The sequence below is a fragment of the Suricata suricatta genome, chromosome 12 (genome assembly GCF_006229205.1).
Source record: "Suricata suricatta isolate VVHF042 chromosome 12, meerkat_22Aug2017_6uvM2_HiC, whole genome shotgun sequence".
NCBI classification, from domain to species: Eukaryota; Metazoa; Chordata; class Mammalia; order Carnivora; family Herpestidae; genus Suricata; species Suricata suricatta.
In genome coordinates this window covers 65113188-65138871 of record NC_043711.1, presented here as the reverse complement: position 1 = coordinate 65138871, position 25684 = coordinate 65113188, and the positions used below count along the sequence as shown (strand labels likewise).

General features: G+C 44.0%; 1 protein-coding gene across 3 annotated transcripts in view; it reads left to right on the top strand.

The window, feature by feature from the left end:
- The window catches only part of PCSK2 (proprotein convertase subtilisin/kexin type 2), a 289537-nt gene that overhangs the window by 214216 nt on the left and 49637 nt on the right, over positions 1-25684 (top strand). For all 3 annotated transcript variants that reach the window (XM_029917598.1, XM_029917597.1, XM_029917596.1), the window contains exons 7-8: positions 9607-9695; positions 19812-19987. In XM_029917598.1, the coding sequence (XP_029773458.1) occupies positions 9607-9695; positions 19812-19987 (265 nt within the window). The remainder of the gene's footprint in view (positions 1-9606; positions 9696-19811; positions 19988-25684) is intronic.

The following is a 25684-nucleotide window of genomic DNA, read 5'->3' as shown; positions in this document are numbered from 1 at the left end:
GGGCACTTGTGGGGAAGAGCACTGGATGTTGTATGGAAAACAACTTGACAATAAAATATTGAAAAAAAAAATTAAACATTTTGGTTCAAAATCACAATAAACAAAGTTAAAAGACAAGCCACAGACTAAGGGATATGTACAACAAGTTCTATGAAACAAAGGGTTAATATCCAATAAAAAACAGCAAAGCACCAGGGTTACCTGGGCAGCTCAGCTGGTTAAGTGCCTGACTTTTAGTTTTGGCTCAGATCATGGTCTCACAGGTCATGGGATTGAGCCCCATGCTCAAGGCTCTGTGCTGACAACGTGGAGCCTGCTTGGGATTCTCTTTCTCCCTCTCTCTCTTCCCCTCCTCTGCGCTTGCTCACTCACTCTCTCTCTCTCTCTCTTTTAAAGTAAATAAATAAATTTATAAAAAAAATAATAGCTACAAATCAATGAAAAAAGAATAACTCAATAGAAAAAATGGACCATGGTTACATACAGATGATTGACAGAACACCTGCACTAATTCATGTATGAAAAGATGCTCAACATTTCTAGTAATGAGGAAATCGCAAAATAAAACAATAAAGTACCATTTCACAGCATTTGGATACGCAAAAAAGTCAAATTTGATAATACTAAATGTTGACAGGAGGTCAAAACCTGTTTTTGCCTCTACAGACATAACCTAGATGAACAGTCACACATGTGCACAAGGTGATAATGTACAAGAATGGTTTTTTCAAATTATTTGTAATGGCTAGCAAATTGTAAACAATCTAAATGCTTATCACTAGGAGTATGAATAAGTAAATTGCAGCCTATCTATAAAGGTACTACTACACAGTGCTACAACACAGCACTAAAAATGAATGCACTGGGATTTATGAACAAACTTCAGAAATTTAAGTGAAACAAGCAAATTTTAAAAAGATTATATACAATGAAACATGTATACAGAGTTGAAAACAAGCAAGTAGTAGCATTAATGCTTATGTATATCTGATTATAAAGTAATTGCATAAAAATATTTACGAGGATTCCAAGCATCCCCTTAGTACAACAGCCACTTCTGAGGAAGCAAAGAGAGGGGTGGCCCCAGGGAGGTCTCCAATCGAATCTGTAAATGTTTATTTCTTGAAAAAATACTTATCCCTATATATAATACATGGAATACACCCTTGTTATTATACACTTCTTTGGTCAGGAGAATATCTGGGATGCCTTGATTAGTCATGCACAGAATTCCACACTTTGCTTTGCTCAGGAAGATGGGGATTAGACTGGAGACTGTGAACTGTATTACATATTTGTTCTGCCATTTAATTTGTGGGTGTGACCAGAGTCTCCATGACAAACGAGATACATGTTCTTTGTTCTACCTGCCCTTGTGTTTTTTCAAGGGTTCATTTTCCTCAAGGCATATGCTTTAAAATTAAAAACTATATGGTCTATAATAGAATGAAAGTAGGTACATGGTTGAATGAGATTTAATTTACCTTTGTGGGTAAACTAAAGTTACCTTAAGAAAACAACATTAGAAGTGCTCATTATACCACCAAGTCTTGCTGAATAACACCTCCGTTCCAGAAATGTCTCTTCAATCAATTTCCTATTTTCTCTGCACACTGCCACTGCCTTAGTTTTCATTCTATCATCACAGCAATGGCTTTGTCTTCCTACTCTCCCTGAAAAACAACTACCATTTTGTTAGTTACATTATGTGTGACCATAGCATTGTGGTTACTTAGGATACTCTCATATTTTAGAGATATATTAAGCAGTTTTGGGGGGAAAATCTGTAGTTTTCTTTAAGCTGATTTGCAAAAAAAGCTTAATCAAAAATGGCATAATATTAATTGTACACATATGCATAGGATTAAAGAATAAACACAACCAAATGCCTATCAATAGATGACTAATTTAATAAGCTATAGTATACTCATACACAAAAAAATCTGAAGTATGGAAAAGATTTGGCTTTGATAGAGTTGGGTGGTGGCCATATAAGATTCATATGAGATTATGTTATTCATTAAATTTGTTTGTAATTTTGTTAAGTTTATTTATTTTGAGAGAGAGAGAGAGAGAGAGGGAGAGAGAGAGAGAGGCAGAGGCAGAAAGAGAAGGAGAGAGAGAATCCTAAACAGGTTCCATAGTGTCAGCACAGAGCCCAATGTGGGGCTCAATCCCACAAAATGTGAGATCATGACCTGAGCCAAGATCAAGAGTCAGACACTTACTGACTGAGCCACCCATGTGCCCCTGTTTGTATTTTTAAAATAATAATAGGAGTACCTGGATGACTCAGTTGGCTAAGCGCCCCACTTCGGCTCAGGTCATGATCTCACGGTTTGTAAGTTGGAGCCTGACATTGGGCAGCCTGCTATCAACTCAGAGCTTGCTTTAGATTCTCTGTCCCTGTCTTTCTGCCTCTCCCCCACTCATGCTCTCTCTCAAAAATAATTAAACATTAAAATAATAATAATACTAATAATAAACTGAGCTAAAATAGAAACACCAAAATGTCACCCAGGTCTCGTGCCATTAACAGAACCGCTTCTCTCCAGCCTCAGAATGTACATCAAATTGGCCAATGCCCAAAGGCCCTCCTGCATATCACACAAACCTGAGAGGAGGGTAGAGAATAAGAGATCAGACAAGACAGACTTTTTTTTTGTTCTTCAAGGATGGCCTTTCTGATGCTCGTCACCCAACATCCTTGCTGTCCCCCTTGTCATCTATTAGGTACTTACAGTATCTTCCAAATTTGTTTATTTCAGTTACTTACTATTTGAATTTCTCTTTTCAGATAAGAGATCGACCAGTAACTACTAATATAAATATGGTAGAGCTATTCAATAAGAATAAAATCAAAGTTTACTAATTCAGGGGTGTCTGGGTGGCTCAGTCAATTAAGCATCCGACTTCGGCCTCAGGTCATGATCTCAGGTTTGTGGGTTCGAGCCCCACATGGGTTCTGTGCTGACAGCTCAGAGCCTGGAGCCTGCTTCAGATTCTGTGTGTGTCTCTCTCTGTCCCTCCCCAATTTGTGTTCTGTCTCTCCATCTCAAAAGCAAAAACATTCAAAAAAAATTTTTTTTTAAGTTTATGAGTTCAGGTTATTCCAGCAGCTGTTAACAAATACATCCCCAAATCTTAGTGGCTTAACACAATATAAGTTATTTATAATTCATCTACCAGTTCCTCCCTGTGTTCCGGTGGAACAGCTCCCCTCCAAGCAGTGATTCAGGGATGTGACACATGTTTTCAAAGTTACCATGATTGTCCACATCAAACTAAAGGAGGGGAAAGAGCACAAATAGACACTCATGGGTGGTTTCCATGCCCTGAGGCAGCATACATCCGCATGCCCACATCACATTAGCATAATTCTGTCATATGGCTACATGCCAGTGCAGGGGGGACTGGGACATGGAGCTTAGCCAGATCCCAGAAAGAAAAGAAAATGATCTTCGTGATCAGTTAGCATTTTCTGCCAGCAACAAAAATGTTGCAAGTAGCAGACAATGTTGTATCAGAAAACCTGGCCAGTGGTACCAAATGAGGAGTGAGCTAAAGAACCAGTGAAAACTGGTTAAGTTACTCAGTTTCTTCTTGTGTCAGTCAGGATCCTCAAGAGAAACAGAACCAATAGGATATATATAGAGAGAAAGATTTATTATAGAGAATTGGCTCATGGGATGATGGAGGCTGGCAAGTGCAAAATCTGCAAGGTGGGCTGGCTAGCTGGAGACTCGGGAGAGCTGATGTTCCAGGTCAAGTCCAAAGCAGCCTCCTGCAGACCCAGAAAGAGGCAATGTTGCAGATGAAGCCCAAAGGCTGTCTGCTAGGGAATTCTCTCTTGCTCAGGAAGGTCACTCTTTTTGTTCTATTTAGACCTTTAACTAATAGGATGAGGCCCACCCATATTAAGTGGCAGACAATCTGCTTTACTCAAAGTCCACCCATTTGAATGTTAATCTTATCCAAGGGTACCTGGGTGGCTCAGTTGGTTAAGTGTCCGACTCTTGATTTCAGTTCAGGTCATCATCTCATAGTTCGTGAGTTTGCTTTGTGCTCTGTTCATTGGGCTCTGTGCTGAGAGTGAGGAACCTGTTTGGGATTCTCTCTCTCTGCCCCTCCCGCTGGCTCTCTCTCTTTCAAAATAAATAAACAAACTTAAAAAAATATTAATGTTATCTAAAATACCCACCCAGAAATCCCCAGAATAATATTTGACCAAATATCTGAGCACCCCTGGGCCCAGCCACGTTGACACATACAATTGACCATAACACTTTTTGTCTGCACTTTTCTGTTAGTCAGGAATAGAGGATAGTCAAAGGTTGTGGGTAAGAGCAGGGGTTTGGGAACAGCAGACCTGAGTTTGAATTCTGGTTCTGCCTCCTAAGTAAAAAGCGATGTATTAGCCCTGGCCTCAGACTCCTCTTCTTGTAAATAGGGACAATAGTAGAGGTGCTGAGCCACCCCTCCCAGCACAGTGCTCAACCCACAGTGGGCACCAATAAGTGAGAGTTGTTATATTTGTCTTACTCAGTATATCCTACACTGATTCTTGAGTGGAGTACATGCTTTTGGCTAGAAAGGGCAAGTGGGATGACCTAATACCTCTAGTGAAAGTCCAGGAATGTGGAAAGAAGGGGTATGCCTGGGCTGTCTCTTTGGAGGGTCAAGGCTGCACCTCAGGTGTTCACTTGGACACCTCCACAGCCACTGCAGCTGTTTGGAAAAGTCCCAATCAACATGACAGCCCAGGTTTGAACCCAGTCCTCTGTAGGTTAACCATGAGTTGTCCCTCTAGCCTCGTTTGTCTGTTGTATGTATGAGTTATCAATTGCCAAATAATGTCACATAACAAATCATCTCCAAATTCCGTAGCTTAAAACAATAAGCATTAATTATTGCTCACACATCTATAGGTCAGCAAGGCAGTTCTGTTGACATGGACCAGGCTTGACTTTGTGGCTGAGCCCTGCAGGCTGACTGGGGGCTGATTGATAGGATGGCCTCTCTCACATGTCTGGAGGACGGGTGGCTGTCAGCTGTGGGACCAGGGTTAGTGGGCTGCATGGCTCTCACCACTTGATAGGCTTACCTAGGTTTGTTCACATGTACCTAGGCAGGGTCTCAAAACAGAGAGAAGCTGCAAGTCCTCTTGAGGGGTAAGCTCCTCAGTTCTACCACCTTCTTTTGGCCCAGCAGGTCACAAGTCCAGCCAGAGTCAGGGGAGATGGGAAACATGCTTTATCTCTTCACAGAAGGAGCAAGAAAAGCACATTGCCAAAGGCATGGACTTGGAAGAGTAGGGGGTTGGAGCCATTTTGGTGAAACAACATCTGTGACTCCTCCCACCTGCCTCCCTCCCATTGACCTCAGTTAGAAGGAGGCTGACTGAGCAGCTGACATGTGTTCCTCACTCTCTGTAGCTCCACATCTGATAGACTTTTGTTTTATTCTAGAAGTGAGAGGGAGCTCCTGAACTTAAAAAGGAAAGAGGCCAAATGAAAATGGATTTGGAAAAAGAGTTTCCTGACTTTCAGAGGAGCGGGCATGCTTGTCTGAGACAACCAGGAAGGCAGGAGATAAGGGAAAACCTTGGCGGCAGGGGGAACAGAGGGGTGTGGAAAGACATGGTGTCATGAACAATTATAGGGACCCTCCATTCATTGTTTATAATTAATTAATGTTGCCTAATTTAGCAACGAAATGTTTCTTCCCATAGGCTCCTCGAGAGAGCCCACAACATTTGTCTCCCCACTTAAAGGCCGAAATTAAGGACGTGTGAGCATAGAGGGCCTTTAGTTCGCTGAACCCAGTTCACATGCATTCATCCACTAGCTTCTGGGGAGCAGTTCTAGGGCAAAGATAGGAAGGTAGAGGGGCAGTTCGGTAACCAAGCGTTGGTCTCAGCTCCGCCCCAGCCACCTTCTCGCTGTGTGTCTTGGGGCCAGCACCCCTGAGACTCAGCCCTGAGGTCTGTGAAGCAGGGCAGTGGCTTCTCCTGGCCTTCCAGAGAGCACTGAAGGGGGCGAGGCAAGCAAGGTATGAGCACCGTATCTGGCAGTAAATACTGGCATAGTTAGTGGCTGATGGGTGTTCGTTTCCCCGCCTCCTTCATCACCTGGAACAGGAACTCCACTTACAATAAGGTCATTCGTGTCCCTCGAGGACACTGGCAAAAGTACCGACTATCACAGGCAAAACCTAATTGCACACTTCAGGTCTCAGAGAGGAGAGCTTGACAGGGCTAATTATCAAAGAATAAGGAAAGTAGTGTTTAGCCAAATTAGACATGGCATTGATTTTTAAGTTTTTATTTAAATATTTACTTGTTCAGGGGCGCCTGGGTGGCCCCAGTGGCTAAGCGTCTGACACTTGATTTTGGTTCAGGTCACGATCTCACGTTTTGTGAGACTGAGCCCCACATCTGGCTCCATGCTGTCAGCACAGAGCCTGCTTGGGATTCCCTCTCTTGCTCTCTCTCTCTCTCTCTTTCTCTGCCCCTTCTCTACTCTCTCTCTCTCTCTCTCTCAAAATAAATAAATTTTAGATAGATGGGTAGCTAGATGATAGATAAATCTTTCAGCATGAACCAAACAGCAAACAAGCAAGCCAAATTTAATCAGTATCAGAGCACCTGGGTGGCTCAGTTGGTTAAGTGTCCAACTGCAGTTTAGGTCATGATCTCATAGTTCGTGGGTTTGAGCCCTGTATCGGGCTCTGTGTTGACAGCTCAGAGCCTCAAACCTGCTTCAGAGTCTGTATCTCCCTCTCCCTCTGCCCCTCCCTTGCTTGTGCTCTGTCTCTCTCTCTCTCTCTCTCTCTCTTTCAAAAATAAATAAACACTAAAAAAAAATAATAAAATAATTTAATCAGTATCCATTAAAGTTCCATTTAAAAATATACATGTGCATATATGTAAAGGATATACATGTACTTTATATCTGGTATATACTATATGTAAGCATATATTTAAATATATATAGATTATATAGAATGCATAAGTCTATATTATATATAAATATATCATTATATACTTAATTGTTTACCTTTAAAGTAGATCTATGAATCAGCATAAAGAATGTACATAGTTCAGGGGTGCCTGGGTGGCTCAATCAGTTGGGAGTCCAACTTTGGCTCAGCTCATGACCTCATCGTTGTGGGTTTGGGCCCCACATTGGGCTCTGTGCTGACAGCTCAGAGCCTGGAGCCTGCTTCGGATTCTGTGTCCCTCTCTCTCTGCCCCTCCCCTGCTCCTGCTCTCTCTCTCTCCCTCTCTCTCAAAAATAAATAAACATTAAAAAACATTAAAAAAAAGACTGTACATATTTCATTATATATACATGTGTACAAACATACATATATACATATACACACATATGTGTGTGCTCCATGCTGCTTTTCAGAACTGTATGTAGCATTTCCTTCAGCATTTGGAATTAGGCAGCTATGAAAATCACATCCATGGTAGATTGTCCTATCAAATTAAATCATAACTGAGCACCTTCTCAAAAACCTCAAATGCAATCCACAGAAGTCTTAAAGACAAGTAGACAGTGATTTGTCCAGCACTTTGTTTCATAGATTTTTCACCATGAGGGCCATCCTCTGCAGTAACTACAAGGTTTACGTGAACACAATATACAGATTTCATTCTTGTTCCAAAGGAAATTTGGAGCCTGTGAAATATGTAGCCTTTATGGAGGTAGGATTTACTTTGTTATACTTTTTTTAACTTTTTTATTTTATTTTTTTAATGTTTATTCATTTTTGAGAGAGAGAGAGAGAGAGAGAGAGAGAGAGAATGAGCAGAGGAGGGCAGGGAGAGGGAGACAGACAGTCCAAACAGGCTCTAAACTGACAGCAGTGAGCCAGATGTGGGGCTTGAACTCATGAGCTGTGAGATGATGACCTGAGCTGATGTCAGACACTCAACTGACTGAGCCACTCAGGGGCCCCTCCTTTTGCTCATATAATATGTTATGAATATATAATAATATATTCTCCCCTCCCCACACCCAATCCCCGGTGTGACTCTAAGGGCTGATGCAACAGCTTTGCTCACCCCAAGAGGGTGACGCAAAGAGCACACTGGTCAACAGTGCAGAAGTCTAAGCTCCTAGGGCCATGCAGCCAATGAACCCCTTCACCTACGTTTCCTTATTGTATTTGGAAAAACCTACCCTCACTGCCCTGTCCCTCCAGCAGCTGTGCCGACACTATTCTGGCAGACTGGATAATGTGACCCATTTAATCCTTTAGCTGCTTCATGGACCATTAGAATGGACTTTCTGAGACTGGGGCCAGTAGTTTCAGATACCTTGTACCACTGGAACCTCCCACATCTTGAATGCTGTTTCAGGCTAGAACACAGCATTCTGCTGGACTCAGAGTTTATGCTGGTTCAGTTCTCCATTGTGGCTTTAACAAGCTATCTCCAAACTTAGTGGCCTAGAAAAGAACAGTTATTTGTTCACAGACCTGTAAGCGGGGCAGGAACAGCCAGTCTCTCCCCACATGCCACCCACTGGGGTGAGCTAGCAAGGTCTGGAGGAGAAGGACATCACCCCTCAGGTGCTGGGGGCCACATCTGAGGTGTTGGACTGGCAGGATTTGCTGGGCAGAAACTGCGGGGGGGCTCGCTCTCCCCACGTGGTCTCGTGCCCTTGTCAGCTAGCCCAGGCTCCCCGTCTGACCCCCGACACCAGCAGATGCACGCCGAAGCTGCCAGCCCTCTCAAGAAGTGATGCGTCATATCTCCACCTTGATCTGGGGGTCAAAGCCAGTCACCAGGCCAGCTCAGTTCAAGGGAGGGGACATGCACACACCACAGATAGAACTGTTTAGAACCCTTTAGTAGAAGGCAGGAGACAGCAAAACAAAAAGGGCAGAATTAATGGTGTCTGTTGCCTATAACATTCTAGAACATAAGCCATAGGAAGGCCTTGCTCAGAATCGTAAGGCTGGGCAAATCTTGGAAAGGTTTTCTAATGAATGGCTGGGGTTCTTAATCTGGTCAGCCTCAAAAGTTGTGCGAGTCCTTGAAATTGCATGCAAAATGTTGCCAATGCATTCTTTCTTATTCTTGAAAGAAGGTAGGAATCTATATAGCATTCCATATACCCAAAAAAGACAAGTAGCCATTATCCTGTAACTGACAGGCAGCCTTCCATGTCTGGGCAGAGAACCCACCTGGAGAATAGCCAATAGCCCACAATCCCAGGGCTCCAGCCAGAGGTGTTGTGTTCCAACCAGCACCCACATGTCCTACCATCCTGGGTGTTCACTGGAAGCCTTTAAGTGTATTTTCTGCAGGAAGATACTTCAGATTTTAAAGTAAAGATCAAATTTCAAGGTTGAAAATGCTCTGAGAAGTCTCCTTATTGTAGAAGCAGGTCAAGGTCAGGAAGATGGGTGAGAGGGGAAAAGGGGGAGAAAGAAGATACACAGATGGAAAGTTGGGTGGGCCATGTGCCATGAGCCGGCTCTGGCTAACCAGACCATTAACAGCAAATTGCTTCCAGTTGACAGAATTTATGGGACTTCCCCCAAAGTCTTTTGATGCTGTATCTAACTTGCCTCTATTTTTCTCCACAGCCATGGGACCCGATGTGCAGGGGAGGTGTCTGCCGCAGCCAACAACAATATCTGTGGGGTCGGAGTGGCATACAACTCCAAGGTTGCAGGTAGGCTGTCCCTGCCAAATAGCAGGTGCCTTGAGCCAGAAGGCATAACTCACACTGCCATCTCCAGCCTGGCTGGGGCCTGGCAAAAATTCCCACTGGAGTAGCAGAGTTGGACCCAGTAGATTTAGCAAGAGCGAATAAAACAATCCTTTTATTCGATCTGGTAGTATCAATAAACTTAGATTTTTTATTCCAGTGTAACATAAATATAGAAAAGTGCACAGCTCATGAGCTCAGTGAATTTTCATAACCCACCACATCGAGGTAAACGATCAAGAAACAAAACATTACAGGCACCCCAAACCTCTTGTCACATCCCCTCCCAGTTACTACCCATATATATAAGAATAACCATGATCCTGGGGTGCCTGGGTGGCCAAGTCGGTTAAGCATCTCACTCTTGGTTTTGGCGCAGGTCACAACCTCACAGTTCGTGGGTTCGAGTCTTGTGTCGGGCTCTGTGCTGAAAGAGGGGAACAAACTTGGGATTCTCTCTCTCTCTCCCTCTCTCTCTGCTCCGCCCCTACTTGAACTCTTTCTCTCTCTCAAACTAAGTAAATTCTTAAAAAGCTTAAAAAAGAGAGTAACCATAATTCCGATTACTAGTAACCAAAATTGGTTATTGTCAGTTTTTAAACTTTAATATAAATGGAATCATACTGCTACACTCTTTTGTGTCATTATCAATAAGACTCAAATAAAGACTGTAGAATATAAAGAGATGTGTACAAGTTATTGTAAACATACTGAGAACTCTTTAAAAAACGGTTTTTACACAGTGCATCTCTCCTTAAGGAAATATATTCTGCCTAAACCTTTGTTTCACGTTCCGCCGAAAGGATATTTGATAACTTCATCCTTACAGGGAGCTTTAGAAATGAGGGTAGCAGATCACTAGAAATTTAGAAACCAACCCTCTCAAAAAAAGAGAGAGGGAGCAAGAGTGAGGGGTTCATACGCTGTCAACAAGAAGCTGGAGAGTGGAATGGCTCCTGGCACATTCCAAGTTTTGCATCAAATGGGTTCTTAATTTATTCAGGCTGAGTCACTCAACCTTGTTTTTCTTTTTTTACAACTGTCTTGGTATTTTTTTCCTAGCAATTTAAGGGAATCGTAAACATTCTTTGTGCTGACACTTGCATTTCCAGGGACCTAAATAAAGCAAAGGGCAACCTATACAAACCCACCACTAACCTCTGTTTGCTAGGAGACTTGCCTAAGCTGGGTGCTGAAATTCACAAAAGAATACATCTGGAGAGTTCTGAAATGCAAAATAGGGGAAGCTTTGCCCCTCAGATTTCTGCTCTCTTTACTTTGTGTGCATCCAAGATGCTTTAAAATGTCAGGAGCCACTATGAGCTCAGGAGAAGGAATAACACCCATTTAATATTTTATAAGCCAGCCTCATACCTTGGGTGGTATCTTAGGCGAGGTGGGTTCCCTATCCACAGGATAGAACTGGAGGCAACTAAAAAATTCAAACCTGAATTTCCCATTCACAATGATAGTTTTCAAAATAATTTGGATCCCAAAATATAGTTTCAAAGTTCTTTTGGAGCCTGAAGTAACTGGATTTTTTTTGAACAAGGGTTTCTTAGAACTACTGCCTGCAAATTGAGTTAGGAGCAACTGAAGGCATTAGGACAGTTCACTGGGGTCTCTTTCTTCATCTGCCTTCAATCCTTTTCTCTTGGTATTTGCACTCTGAAAACATCTGAGCAGCTCACCAAATGTACCTAATTTTTCTGTTCTTTTCGTTGGAAATTCCCTAAAAGGAAATGTGAGACAAAGATTTGAGTATGTCAACCTAAGAAATAAAAGAGCTAGTTCTTTTACCAGCAAAATGGCTTATACATAGGACAACAGAGAATTGCAACTCAGGACATGCAAGCTATAGCAAAACCACAGGCAAGTCCCACAGAGCGGAGGAATGTCATTTTACGCAGAAGGAAGTAGGGAGGGGTTGTTTTGAAAGGAAGTCCACTGGAGAGAAGCAGGAGTTCAGAGCAACAGTGGTTTCTCCCCGGCTGAGTTGCAGGGGTAGTCAATTTCTTGCAGGAGATGCAATGTTACATCGTTTCCAGCTGGGGCTGGAAAGTATTGATTTTTTTCCTGTTGACAATTCTGCTGGGATCTGTAATTGACAATTCTTCCTGTAATTTATATTGAGTGATAGGGCTCCCCCTTCTGGACTCCCAATTCCATTTTAGTGAAGTTTTCCCTTTATTGATTGTTTACAGGTGCAAGGAGTTTCTTTGGGAGGGTGATCCCAGGAAGCCAGAGTGAAGAAAATAGGAAGAAAGACAACTAAGGGAGGGAAGTCAACAAAGGGTGTGGGGATGAGCTGGAGACAAGCGGGCTCTGAGGGACTATAGGGACACACCTCAGAATTGTGCCCCCCACCCCGAGGTCAAGAGGCTGTTTATCCACCAACTCCCACCCTTCACTGGTGGCGGCAGGGGGAGGGGGGAGCTCTTGGGCCCTCAGCACCCTGTCCAGCCTGCCAGTTCACATGGGTGAAGCATAAATCCTGAGGCAAAGAATGCATCCCAGGCAAAGACACCTGGACAGGGCAGTGGATCCTGGCAGGTGCAGCCCATAAATTCTTTTTCTCCTGTTGACTGACTCCCAATCCCAAAGGTGAGTGAATGCAGCATGATCCCTCAAAGGCATGGCCTGACCTGTGCTTTGTGAAACCCCAGACAGCTCAAGTCTCACAGCAATGCTCCAATGTTCCAGAAATAGACCAGAATTAGTGGGAGGCATACCCAGCCACACAAAGATTTTGAGCAGAGGAGCCTCCTTTTCCGCTCCCTTAGGCCCCATGTTGCTCCCCTGTAACCACTTCTGCTGGTGCTAACTGCGCAAGGGGCTCAGAAGTCTGGTCCCTGGCATCCTGTGCCCATTAGGATATCCAGTGTCCTCTGGGCTTCACCATTGCAACACGAGAAATTCTTCATGTGGAAGCCCTAGACTATTACTCAAGAATCACAATAAAAGCAGAATTTCATCCTCCTAGACATTACAAATTTAGGTGGAACATTTTGTTCCTTCTGGCTGGCAATTCCAGAAGTTGGCTGGTTTTTATTACTCTAAATGAACCATACTTTTCCAGACAATCTTTCCTTGCAGGTTTCTGAACTAAGAGCGCCACCTGGTGGTGAGCTAGGATCACTGCTAGTCCCTGGCAGCCTGGAGGTGTTCCGTTACAGGTTAGAGAGGCGCCAGAGGTCTTGTCCAACGCTTCCTGAGCCCTGTGTCTTTCTTCATCCTGTCCTCAAAAAAAAATAAAAATAAAAAAACAAAGACTTCAGAATTTAGTCCAGAAATAGGAAAGTGGAGATAAAATGATAAAATAGGTCCTCTGAAGGGAAAATAGTAAAAAATCATACAGCATCTCTTCATCTGCCGCTTAGCCTGTCAGGTTTCTCTTTTATTCATAAACTTTGCTCATTTTCCCACTGGGTTCCTGTCTGTCTTGTTGATTTGCATGCGTTCTTGGTATATCCTAGATCTTAGCTCCTGGTCAGTTATAGTCAGTGCAAACATCTCCCAAACTTTCACATGAGGTCATCAGTCCTTCTGGATTCCATATTTGCATGTCGTGCTGTCTGGAAATCCAGGTTTTTTCTTCTCCAAACATGAATCAGTGCCCCAAATGCCATCCATTCAATAGTCCAGCCTGTTTCTTTGATGTGTAGTGCCATCTTCATCATATATTAAGTTCCCATGCATACATGGTTCGTCCCTGGGTAAATATAAGTGTAAATTAGGAAGTGTAGCCACACTCCTTGCACTGCTGGGCCTTTGTATCTGCTCTCCGTCTTCCCAGAATGCCTCCCCCAAAGGCTTTACCTAGCCGCCTCCTCTTCAGCCTGCACTTCTCGGGTTCCCCCAGTGCTTCCTTCAACATCAGCTCCCAGACCAACCTTCTCATATACACGTGACAAAGCATGAGAAGTTTTTTTTTCCTGGCACTAACTACTGCCCAGTTATTGTGCACATTCTTGTACATGGTTATTTGATCAGTATCTTTCTTCCTAAGCAGACAACAGGCTCCTTGAGGACAGTTTCCTCTCACCTCTGCACCTAGAACAAGGTCTGATGCCCAGCGGATGCTCAGAGCCTGTATGCTGAGTGACAGAAAGCAAGAAAGGAATAAAGAGAAGGAAGGGTCAGTGAATAAACCCATGATAAGCAGTAGAGATGAGTCACTGGATAGAAGAATGGATGGATGAATGGAATTGTGAGATTGAGGGCATGAGGATTTAAGGACCCAAAGTTGATAGAATTTCTACCAGGAAGCAAAAGTATCTCCTCTTGTATTAGCACCATCTCACCTTTACTACTTTATCCCAATCAAATGAGTTTCAAGGAGACTTGAGCCTTCTTATATCTTCTCCCCTCTTCCCTCCATTCCAAGGGCATCATGGTAATGTTCTAAGTGCTGGCATCATCAGTAGGAGCTGTCCCAAGGCCCACCAGTGAAAGGGGACAGGGGACCCCTTTACACCTGCGCCCTAAGCAGCTCCAGGCTGACAAGCATCACAACCATCCACTGACCATGTGTCATTCATGTGTTACAAACAGTGTGTGAATTTCCAAGAGCTCATCATTTCCACCTATTCATTAGAATCTCAAAATCTTGGGCCCCAAAGATGCTTCAGCTCAAAAACCCATGGATATTTGTATAAGGTTAGCAACAAAATAATAATAATAGTAATAGTAAATACCACATTATTTATTCTTCCAATGTGTCAAGCATAATGCAAAACTCTTTACTCAACCCTTTACAGAATCTTACCATGCATCATTATATATAATATATATATATATCAGTATCCCTCTTTTACAGGCCACACAGCTTGTAAGCCTTAGAATAATTTTGCACCTAGCATGCCCTGGGCCAGAAATTCTAGCCTTGGCACCCTACACTAAAATGTTTGCACAACTTCTCTTTTCCTACTCTTCTGATATAGTCTGGATCCAGCCAGAATCTGCACACCTCCAGTCACAGGAAACTCACTCCCTTCCAAAATAGTCTGCTCTGCCTTTGGATATATGTGACTTTGAGAAACTTCCCCCTTAAAATGAGTTCTCTCTTGGATTTCTGTTGCCTGTTTTCATGGACAGAGTTGTTAGCATCTCTTCTAGATGACACATTGCAGGGAGAAAGGAAAAATTCCAATTAGTCTGTCTCATAAAGAGTAAACACTCTGTGACATGTAAGCCCATACATATAATAGGTCCCAGAAGTCTTAGTGCTCACCGTGAAGCTTTAATACTTCAAAAATATATGTATTCGAAGGTTTAATTATTTACATTTCCACTTGCTTACTTTTATAAATTTTGAAGAAAAAGATTAATTTCCATTTTTTGACTTTGAAAATGCCTTTATTCAAGTAACTCTTTAAGAAAATAACCTAATTCTTTCCTTACTTTTGATTTTTAAGCGTTTAACATCTTCGATCAAAGAGATTAAGACAAAGAACTAAAATTAAAACCGTAGTATTCAAACTTTGCAAAAACAAAATAAAATGCATGACAAATATAAATAATGGAACCCTTCAAATGACGTTCCTTGTGAATTTGTCAGATTTATACTTCCAAGATTATTAAAAAACTGCACCGTGCCTTAGAAGATGCTGTCTCTTGCTGACAATCCGTTCCAGGGCTCAACAATGACTATTGGGTGCATTCCATGTTCCCAGTTCTGCTGTGGGTGGTGGGACAGAGCTGTGAGCCAGCCAACAAGACACCTGTGTCCACATCGTTCACATGGCCTGGATGAAGAATGAGCACATAAACAGGATACTATCAGACATTGGAGGCTGCTATGAATAGAACAAAGCAAGGTGGCAGCAAATAATGAATAACGAATAACGAAGATAAGAGCACAGCAGGCGATTTGTGGGCAGGCTCTACAGGACACACCTGGGCTCCTCAGAGCCACCTCAGGGTGGAGCCAGTCCAGGTGGGATTGGCTTTTCCTGCCTTTCTTGTTAAGCCAGAGCATTCAGATTTATGCATTGAGCTTTGAGAATGGAATCTCCTTTGTTCAAAGATTCTGAAAAAGAGTTTGAAAACCACACGGTTGACCGTTATCAAAATACCCTGAAATTCCTTTGCAGCAATGAATTGCTTTCACATATTTGGCCAGTAGAACTCCTCTAATATTTCAGTGAGTTCACAGGACTTTATCTGAGTTTTAAAAGAAGCCAATGAAAATCACATATTAGCGCATGATGAGCTTAATACCTAGATTAGCAGGAATTCACTCCATGAGCACAAAAGGTGGTGATTAGGGACACGGAGGTTGGCGGGCAGGTGCGGCATTTGCTGGTGTCGGGTATGGGTTCCCCTTTTGTAACATGAGCAGAAGTAGAAAGGATTTAGCTCAAATCCCTGGGCCTTGCAGGTCTTAGAGAAGGAAGTCACCGAGTCCCCATCGGTCATAAGTGCAATGATCAGGACTGGAGGGGGGTGGGGGGGTGTGGAAATGTTAGATGTGCACTGTGTTTCTCCATGCCATTGAATCACACTAGCCAGTAGAGAGCATTTTACAAATGTGAAGACACTGAGTCCTAGCTCCCCGGGGCTTCCCTCTCGCCCTCTGCCTCTCGCCCTCTCTTGCCTTCCTTTGTTCTTTCTTTCTCTGTCTCTTTGGGCCCCTCTAACTCCTACAGCTTCCAGGGACAGAGGAGAGAGAAAACCCTTGGGTCACCCTGAGCCTCTGTCTTGGCTACGAATGGTGCAGTCACTTGCAAAAATGAATACTGTATCTCATTCAATTAATGCATGCCTCATTCCTCCTGAGCTTAACAAGATTAAAGGAATGTCAGGCGCCTGGCCCCAGAATATGAATGAGAGCCTTGATCCCTGTCTATGGCGGGCCCTGCCTCCCTGGACTTTGAAACAGTCAGAAGATTAATGCACAGCAGCTCTGATGTTCTGTGCAGCACAAAGAGAGCCAGGGAGGGCAAGAAGAGGAGGAGGCAGAGACACTGGAGCTGCAAAGAGAGAGAGGAAAGGGCAGGACTGGAGGCACCTCACTGGCTGGACGCGGAAATGCAGTGTTGCCATCCATTGGCATGCGGGACGGTCCAGGTCCACTTTGGCAGGGTTGGGTCTCTCTCACCTTCCAATTGAAGCAGGTTGTTAGTTCTGATCATCGACACTGTACAGAAGTTCAAGACCATCTGAGTTTTCTCCTTGCAGCCAAGTGAACACCAGCCTTTCTGAGGTTTCCCTACCCACCGGGCAGGCACGACTTCTTGCCAAAAGCAGCGGCACTATTTGGTTTATTCTGTGATCCGTCAATCACTGTTGTTGGACAAAATTTTTAAATAAATAAAATTAAAGGCAGGCCCAAAGCAAAATGTGAGGTTTGAAATTTCCTATCCCTTATAAAACGAACCATAAAATTAGCTTCTGAAATGTTCAAACCAAAGCTTATGCTCATTCTGTAAGAGCTTCTCCCAAGAGAAAGGGTGCTAACTGATAATTGGATATTTGTTGGCAAGAATTGTGACCTAATTTATGGGAAGAGAATGGAAAATCTCGACGTTATTATTTGTTCTTCTGGACCTGTCCTTTTTGTTGGGGGGGAAAAATCAACTCAAGTAATGATACTATATATACATCTATTTGCCAAATATTGATCAAGCTTAAAATAATGCTGATAACCCAGGACACAAGAAAAGAATAAATGGACACATGCTCTATACTCAAAAGATTTTGCTGGCTCGTGATGAACGTGTTGACCCAGAAGAGCTATGAAGCAACTAAAAGCATTTATTTGGGTCTCAGGGATTGCGATCTGGAGACAGAGTCCACTGAAATCCAGTGTGCACAGAACTGGAGGACTGCAGGCTTAAACAGGAAAAACCACAAGGTCCCATAACTTGCTTTGCAAGCATTATCTTTGGTACTAAAAGAGTTAAACTGACTCTCTAAGGTTGGCTATTCAGCTAACAAATGCTATATTTTCTCCATTTCAGTCTAAAGTAAGGAGGTGGTGAAGGTATAATCAACAAATTGTAATTGACTGAAGTCAAAAGTTCCTGGCTCCAAAATTGGAAACAAGAGACATGCAGAGACCTTGCCTCCTCCATGTCCTCCCTACGCCCTATTTTGGATGACTCTCTTAGCAATGCTTGCTTTAGGTTGTAATCTTCCATAAATGAGACTCGGAAAGAGATAATTATACTGGAAGGCTGAAAGTGTGGTGCTCACGGGGGACGCCAGAAGCTGGATCTGAAAAGACTGCTGGGGAAATGCCTACTGAACGCATAGGTTAGTTGAGAGAAGGAGGAGCATTGGGAGAAGGTGTATGCAAGGACAAAGGGGAGGCTATGGGACACTGAGTTGGAAGGAGAGGCCCTTAGAGAGAAGACAATTTCATGTCAGTTTCACAAGCCCTGCAAACACCTGCATTGTCCTTATTTAAGTGTATGCTGTGTTAGAGAGAGATGCTTGTGTAATAATGTCTTTTGGCCATGGTAACTACAGACAACAGGTGTCAGGATCCAGGTTTGGACTGTGTAGGGCTCTGCCCCTTTACTTCATAACTCCTGTGGACAGAACAACTTAGGTCAGCAACTTTAACCTTCTAGGCCACTTACTACAAAAGAAATAGTGTGTCAAGCAGAGAACAACATGACAATATAGTACCAAACAGCAATGTCTGGAGGATGGTAATAGAAGGACAAAATGCCCATCCTATTGGCTGCAGCTGCACTGACCCGGGAGAGGCTTGTTCTGGTCAGCCAGGAGGTGATTTGAACTGTGGGAGCCCACAAGCATGTCCCTTCCATATCCTTTTGTGCAGCTCAGGCTTACCCACACACAATTGTGGACTGCAGGACTCAACCTTTTCAGTGTCCCAGCAAGAAGTCACTCCTACAAGTTGTTGGAGTAGCACACACTTTATAAAGGTGCAATAGGGGAGAGAGAGGAGGAGGTTGCATCATGCATTCTGTTTCCAGTATATTTCAGAATTACCCATACGACATTTCTGTCCTGCCCACAGCCCCTTCTCAGCTACCATGCAACTTGGAAACCATCTTTTCTTGACTCCCTTGATCTTTGCATTGCCCTTGTTCCTCTCTCTGCCCCCTAACCTCTAGGATTTACTCTTAAATATTGAGGATCAATTTAATTCCCCCCCCCACACTGTCACACACATTGTGTTTATTGCCCCGCTCCCCTCCTCCAGCCCCTGGTCAATACCCAGTCACTGGAGGCTGAGCTTCCACTTAGAAATAAACTTACTGGAGAGTCTGGGTGGCTCAGTCAGTTGAGGGTTGACTTTGGCTCAGGTCATGATGTTGTGGTTCATGAGTTTGAGCCCTGCCTTGGGCTCTGTGCTGACAGCTCAGAGCCTGGAGCCTGCTTTGAGGATTCTGTGTGTGTCTCTCTGCCCCTCTCCAGCTCATATTCTCTCTCTCTCTCTCTCTCTCTCTCTCAAAAATAAGTAAAACATTTAAGAAAATAATTTTTAAAAAGAAATAAATTTATCAAGGAGCGCCTAAATGACTAACTCAGTTGAATGTTCTATCTCTTTATTTCAGCTCAGGTCATGATCCCAGGGCCATGGGATAGAGCCCCACATAGGGCTCCATGCCGAGCGTGGGGCCTGCTTAAGATTCATTCTCTCTCTCTCTTTCTCCCTCTTCCCATCCCCCACTCACATACACATGCTCTCTCTCTCTTTCTCTCTCTCTCACTCTTTCTCAAAAAGAAAAAGAAAAAGAAGAAAAAAAGAAATAGACTTATCAAGGAATCTCTTTAGCAAAGGTGGTCTCTCCCCATTAGAAAGTCTAGAAATTTTTCTTGGGGGAACAAATTACTTCAAAGAGTTATATAAAGAAAGGTGTGGGTGGAGTCCAAAAAGGATTGAGTGGAACAGTCTATGTGTCTTTCTTTAGCCTCTAAACATGTAGCCTACCCAGCCTGCAGCTGGACTCCAGATTATGCAGTGTCCCCCAGGACACCCACTGGGCAGGCCTTCCAACCGCACCCAGGACCCAAGCCCTCATCACCCACCCACCCCCACCATCTCCAGTGCACTGAGGAACCAAAACATGGTGTTTCCCTGCCCAATTGGGTCCATAGGTATCCGGATGCTAGACCAGCCATTCATGACGGACATCATCGAGGCCTCTTCCATCAGCCACATGCCTCAGCGGATCGACATCTACAGTGCCAGCTGGGGCCCGACAGACAACGGGAAGACAGTGGATGGACCCCGGGAGCTCACACTTCAGGCCATGGCCGATGGCGTCAACAAGGTAAGGCCATTCTTGCAGCCACCAGGCCCAGGTCTTCTGGGGGGAGAACCAGTGCGTTGGGTGACCAGTGAAGGTGATGAGAATGAAACAGGGGGCAGGGAATGGGACAGAGGTGGGGCTATTACCCCATGCATTTGCTCCAGAAATGGGCCTCCAGACAAAGTTAGCAGTGCAGATTTATCAGAGGGGACTCCTTTAAAGAGCAAAGGGGAGGGAGCATGAGGTGGCGGAGGGTGCCCTCAGACAGTGATGCTAGTCAGACCCCATTGAAGAGGGGGGAGGAAGGACAGTGACCCTGGGGGTCTGTGCTGGCACCCCCACCTTGCCACACAACAGCAGGGAGCAGCCCCCAGGCAGTGGAGTCTGGGCACACATGGGGTGGTGGATCCACGATGCTCCCATGGCGGAGCTGTGAGTCACGGGTTTTCTAGGCCACTTATCCCTGAGATTATCCCAGGAATGGTGAAAGCCAAGGAAAAGAGACCAAGGCAGAGCCCCCAAAGTGAGGGCAGCCCAGTCAGCGACCAGCAGAAAGGAAAGGGGTACCTTCCATGCATCTTAGAGCAGGGGTCACGTTGGACAAGACCTGAACCAGGCCTTGGGACCAGAGTCTTCTGGGTTCAGGTCCCATTTCTGCCAGTCAGCGTCTGCGTGTGTCTGCCAATGACCTGACCTCACTGTGCCTCTGTTTTCTTGCCTGTAAAATGGTGATAATTCTATATTTCTCCTGGGATTGTAGTAAGGTGCAAATGAGATAAATATGTCAGTGTTTGCCTCTGGCAAGTGCCCCAGGAAGGGTTGGTGTTTATCCAGGTCATTGTGGATGCTTAACCTATCTCCCCAAAACTTTGTAGAGTAAAGCACAGGATTGTTGTTTGGGTTTTTTTCACTAAGCTTGAGGATTTTATGGGTCAAGAACTCAGATAGGACACATTGGGGATGGCTTGTCTCAGCTCCGAGAGTCCTGGGCCTCAGGTGGAAGACTCCTGCTTTGAAAAGCCAAACTGTTGTGTCTTCCAGTGCCCTTATGATGTGCCAGATCATTGCCATTGGTGCCACAACACCAACCACTCAAGAGTACTTAGTCACTGTGTCGTTTCTAGTGCTTTCTTCAGGATTACACTTGCCATCAGGTGACAGTGATGCCCTCTCGATGCTTTTAAGTCTTCCTCTCTAATCAGCCATGGACAGAAGTCACATTTTCCCAAGATTACAACAATGGTGTGTAGAGTAGGAGTAACCAGGTCCTAAGTAAGGGAAAGACAAGTGTGTGAGGTTTAATATACAGACTTTTGGAAATGCTTTTAGGAATTTTCAGAAAATCCACTTCTTGAATTTTAGCCAATTTCAAATGGATGAAATGGATATATAGCCATATTTGGATATATAAACTAGCACTGCTGTAAATTAACTGCAAAATGCATCTGTTTTATGTTCAAGTTATTTAGTCTATGTAAAAGATAAATGAACTTATTATTTACACATTTATATCACTAAAATAGGTATGTGTATGAAATGCCCTACATTTAACAGTAGCTTAGAAAGGTAAAAATACTGAAGAAAATTAGAGTAGACAACTGAAGGCTAATTTTTGGTGTTTTAGTGTTATGCCAGCCTTGTGTTTTGGTTTTTAACCACTGTCACCTTTAAATCCCACAACTTACTCATCTTGTAACTGGAAGCTTGCACACTTTGGCCTACGTACAGTCTCCCTACGTAATCCTCTTCATCTCCTAGCCCCTGCAAACTCTCTATGAGTGGCTTGTTTTAAGAGTCCACATATAAGTGATACCATGAAGTATTTGGCTTTCTCTGTCTGGCTTATTTCACCCAGCATAATACCCTCAAGGCCTAACCACGTTTTCACAAATGGAGGCATTTCCTTCTTTTTAAGGCTGAGTATTATTCTGGGGTGTGTGTGTGTGTGTGTGTGTGTGTGTGTGTGTGTGTGTGTGTGTGGTATATAGGTATATATACAGTATTTTATTTATGCATTCATGCATTGATGGACCCTTAGGTTGAGCCATTTCTTGGCTAGTATGAATAATGCTGAAGTGAAATGGGAGTGCAGGTATCTAAAGATAGTAATTTCAGAGCCATCTGGGTGCTCTGTCATTAAGCATCTGACTCTTGATTTCAGCTCAAGGCTTGATCTTAGGGTCCTGAGTTCAAGCCCCACTTTGGCATGCTGGGCATAGAGACTACATTAAAAAAAAAAATGGATAGTACTATCATTTCCTTCAGATTATCCCAGAAGTGGGATTGCTGAGTCATATGGTAGTGCTGTTTCTAATTTTTTGAGGAGCCTCCATACTGTTTTCCATAGTAAATTGTCTGCACTGATTTACATTCCCACCAGTAGTGCACAGGGGTTCGCTTTTCTCCACATCCTCACTGACACTTATCTTTTTGATAGTAGTGAAGGCAACTTTTTCTATACATTTCCTAAGGTTGGAAAACAGGTCTTTTCCTCTCCAGCTCTCCTCAGAAACTGGCCCAGTGTTTGAAAAGTGGATCAGCTGTTCAGTAAATAGATGTGGAATTAATACATGAATCAAGTTTGATGGTTGAAAGATTAAAAGTCCTCTAGAAATCTGTAACTGTAGTGAACATCAGTGGTGCCCACTACAGCCCCTTTATCAGTCGGGGGGAAGCCCCCAGCTACAATGACTGACACAGCTGCCCCTTCCCTATTGAATAGCCCTAGCTGATGGGAGGCTTTCATCTAGATGGTTATGCCCACACACACACCCAGGAATTTGTCCACAACCAATGATTGATTCAGGTAGAAGAGGCCAGACTGCTTGCCCCTAGCCAGTACCACTCTGAGGTGTAATGTATGCTCCAGAGGCCCCAGTGAGTCGAGCCAAGGATTGACTTTGCTTGAGAGCACATCGTTTTGAGGTTCCTTCCTTGCCTATCCTGTTTCACTCCATCGTTGACAGATTTCCCCTTAGGGCATGTTCTTAATACACTTGGTGAGCTCAAGTCCCTGCCTTGGGATCTGCTTCTAGTGAACCCACTCTAAGACATTAGCCCATTGAAGTTCATTCTTTCCCTTGGCTGCCAGGAAGCTCAGAACCAAGTTTGTGCCTAACAGTGTAGGTTTTTTCTTTTTTTAAATTTTTTAAAATGTTTTATTTATTTTTGAGAGAGAGAGAGAGAGACAGCATGAGAAGGGGAGGGTCTGAGAGAGGGGGAGATACAGAATCTGAAGACAGGTTCCAGACTCTGAGCTAGCTAGCTGTCAGCACAGAGCCTGACACAGGGCTGGAACCCACGAACGATGAGATCATGACCTGAGCCAAAGTCAACCGACTGAGCCACCCATGTGCCCCCAGAGTAGGTTTTTTCAAGCTAAGTTTTCTCCTGCACTATTTTCTCCCCTCTATTCACCAGCCATGACCTCTAAAATCATTTCTTAGCTTTTGTTCCCATATCCTTTTCAATATTTCTATGGAATCCAAATCTACAAATATTAGGAAGTACAAAATATGTAGAAGAATTGATTAAATGAGTTCAATCTGGGGCACCTGGGTGGCTCAGTCGGTTAAGCCTCCAGCTTCAGCTCAGGTCAGATCTCACGTTCATGGGTTCGAGCCCCGCGTCAGGCTCTGTGCTGACAGCTAGCTCAGAGCCTGGAGCTGCTTCCAGTTCTGTGTCTCCTTCTCTCTCTGCCCCTCCCCCTCTCATGCTCTGTCTCGCTCTGTATCAAAAATAAATAAAACATTAAAAAAATAAATGAGTTCAATCTGATTTGAATAAATTAAGGTGTGAATTTTAACTTTGGGGTCCTCAAATTGTTCCTTGCTTCCACAATTCCTAGTCTTCATGGACTAAACCATCTCAATAGGCAAAAATCAACAGTGGCTGGGCCCTAAACAATAGTAAACAGTAAGTAAACAAAGTGCAGCCCCTTAGAGAGGGCGTCAGCCGACCTTGGCCCACAGGCTAGACCCAACACACCAGCTATCTTTGCAAATACACTTTTATCGGAACACAGCTAGGTCTCAGTGTCTTTCCAACCACAATTTCTCTTCCAATCATGGTTGTCACAGGCTCCACATGCAGGGAAGCCCCTGGGGCCCTGGATCATCACTCAGAACCACAGGCTTTTCTGCTGGCCTGTTCCCATCTGCATCGTCACTAGACAGCCCGTGTTGCATGAAAGGAGGTGTGCTTCTGTTGCACGGATGTTTTTAAGCACTGGGATGAACAAATTAGAGAGCTGAGCTTGAGAGCTGGGAAGCCAGAATTCCCATCTCAATCCCATCGTTTTTGGCCACAGGATTTTGGATTAGTACTTAGTTTCTCTGTGCCTCATTTTCTTCTTTGGTAAAACAGTCCATGTAAGTGGTGCTCCAAGTGTGGCCACTGGCCCACCTGCAAGGTCTAGAGAAATGCAGAGGCTCTGCCCCAACCACCCACCTGATACATCAGAATTTGCATTTTAAGAAGGTCACACTCAAGTTCAAGAGGTGCTGCCACAAATGAGTTCTAGAAAATGTATCTGGTAACCCTAAGATACTAAGACCACAAGATAATGTTGTTTTAAAAAATCCCCAGTGGCTCAGTTGGTTGAGTGTCTGACTTCAGCTCACGGTTCTGGGGGTTCAAGCCCCGCATCAGACTCTGCAGCTGGCAGCATGGAGCCTGTTGAGAGCTTGGGATTCTCTCTCTCTCTCTCTGTCTCTCTCTCTCTCTCTGCCCCATTCCTGCTCACTCTGTCTCTGTCTTTTTCAAAATAAATAAATACAACTAAAAAATAAGATCCCCAGTGAGGAGGTGACTCGTTTTGGGGAAGTAATAGCACTGCATATCCCCATCCAGGTGGTGTGTTGAAGAGATTGGTTACTAAGCCAGATGCTCTGGTTTGTCTCTGAGCTGCAGGAGCAGCAGCTCAACTTAAAGAGTTTCTCATAGGGATGCACGACGAGAGACAAGGGCACCGGCGGAGGGGGGGATTCAGGCAGGACCTCATATAGGCTGGGAGCAGACAGACGTTTTGGACCCAGCATGGATGAAGGGCTCTGGCTGCAGGAGTTTGTGGAGATTCCCACTGGGGTCCCAAGGTCATGGGGCTTGGCCACACTTGCCATTCCTGTCTCTCACTGGCTTTGTGTGTCCCTCTCTGAATCCACTTTTCCTCTTCCTTGGGACTTATGTTCACAGGCTCCTTCTACATGGACATGATGCCATCAGCAGCCTTGTTTGTCACAACCTGTCAGGCTCTATTCCAACTGACATTTGTCCCCCTCCAATGCTTTAGGGGGAATCTTAGCCCCAAATTAGGGGAGACACTTCTCTCTCTGGAGGGCTCCAAAACTAGCAAATGTGGTTCTGTTGGAAAGGGTCTGAGATCAGTTCTGTTGAAGGGTCAGAGATCAGTCAGCAGGTTGCTAACAGAGCCCCTTCTTTTCTGTTCTGGTAATGTCAAGTGACAGTTGTCTACCCTCGCACTGACTTTTCAGACCTCTGTTGGAGAAGTTTCTTCTAAACTGTTGAATTCTTTCAGAAGTCTCAGTAGAAATGTAACACCATATGTTTCTTCTCTGTTATGGGTTGAATTTTGCATCCACCCAAACAAAACTCATATGTTGAAATCCTACCCTCCGTGTCTCAGAATGTGACCTTCTTTGGAAATAGGGCCATGGCAGATGTAATTAGTTAAGACAAGGTCATTCTGGAGCAGGGTGG